The sequence below is a fragment of the Temnothorax curvispinosus genome, unplaced genomic scaffold (assembly GCF_003070985.1).
Source record: "Temnothorax curvispinosus isolate PA1 unplaced genomic scaffold, ASM307098v1 QBEX01000517.1, whole genome shotgun sequence".
NCBI lineage: Eukaryota > Metazoa > Arthropoda > Insecta > Hymenoptera > Formicidae > Temnothorax > Temnothorax curvispinosus.
The window spans coordinates 1-1380 of record NW_020210297.1 but is presented as its reverse complement, the minus strand read 5'-3'; the positions used below and the strand labels follow the sequence as shown (position 1 = coordinate 1380).

Here is a 1380-nt window from a genome sequence, read left to right as displayed (position 1 = left end):
CATGATGTGGTTAGGGCACGATGTCAGCGACGTAATCGATATTTTGTACGCGGTTTTTGAGGATGCATAGCTTGATGAGTCACTTGAGAAGGACCGAAAATGCGGTTGAAACGTTGTGAATTTTAAATATATTTATTATTTGGCCAGTCGGGTCGAACAAAAACGACTTTTGTTAACACTGAAACTCAAAATAATACTAAAAAAGAGAAATCCTGCATTTAGGAAAAAGTACGTGATTTCATTACGTGACAGAGATACATGATTTTGTTACGTAACAAAACGTCCGAAACTGATACGTAGCAAATTACGTATCTCTGTTACGTCACACAGTTACATGATTTTGTTATGTTACAGAGTTACGTGATTTTTTTCAACAGGGACGGCTCCTGCTCCTGAGATCAAGACGCTGCCTCCTCTGACTATGGCCTCAGCTCCGACTCCTGTTCCTGTGAACCCGACTCCTGTTCCTGTCACCAAGGTAGAAACTCTACCTCCTGGGAAACGTATCCTGCAGAACAAGTCCAAGACGAAGTGGAGATTCACTCCGATTGCCAAGTGGGGTCATACTGACCCAGCAACACTGAAATCGGTGGAAATCAAATCATCATCCATTCCAAGTCCGACTCCAGTCCTACCGAGCCCTACACCAGCTCCTGTTCCTGAGGCTACGACGCGGGATCCGATCCTAACCTCCAAGGTAGAAACATACCTTGGAAGCTCGTACCCATCTCTGTTCCGGCTCCCAAGGACATACCAGCTCCTGAGATCCAGGCGAGAATCTATACCAATCTCCAGGATAGAAACCTTCCTACCGTGGAAACTCTATCCGATCGACGTTCCACCACGAGCTCCACGTGTCCGACGCCCTCTTCATCCTATCGATCTGGAGAACTCTGTGGCAACTCAAACAGATCACATTTTTAAGACGCCTACACGACCACGATTTCATCAGACCTGACTGAGTCCCATTCCGTCCACTCCGAAAGGCAAGCCTAGGACTCCCGGACGGAACCTGGTAGTCCCGCGCGATATTATTTGCGAGAAGAAAAAATCAGTTATCAAACAATTGTTTAAGGAATAATAATGCATATATTACACTACACAAAAATAACTTACACCAACACACACGACCATCTACACATTCATATAGAAGATATATTTATTTTGTACAGAAAGCATGAATAAACCTAGCGAGATCATACCCAATTGAACGTTTCGTTATTTGTGGGAACGACGCACCTTAATCTAATCCTAACCTACAACCCCACATTTACCATATAATGTGTATCCTATTTTTTTCCTACGAAATCTCACAATTTACAGAAAGAGAGAGAGAGAGAGAGAGAGAGAGAGAGAGAGAGAGAGAGAGAGAGAGAGAGA

General features: G+C 43.9%; 1 protein-coding gene across 1 annotated transcript; it reads left to right on the top strand.

Moving 5' to 3' along the window:
* Positions 1-377: 377 nt before the first annotated feature.
* LOC112454653 (mucin-7-like) lies at positions 378-697 on the top strand (the record flags this gene model as incomplete). The annotated part of the gene is made up of 1 exon (XM_025016154.1): positions 378-697. A coding segment is annotated over one exon (320 nt), but the record flags the coding sequence as incomplete, so codon positions are not given.
* Positions 698-1380: the final 683 nt, after the last annotated feature.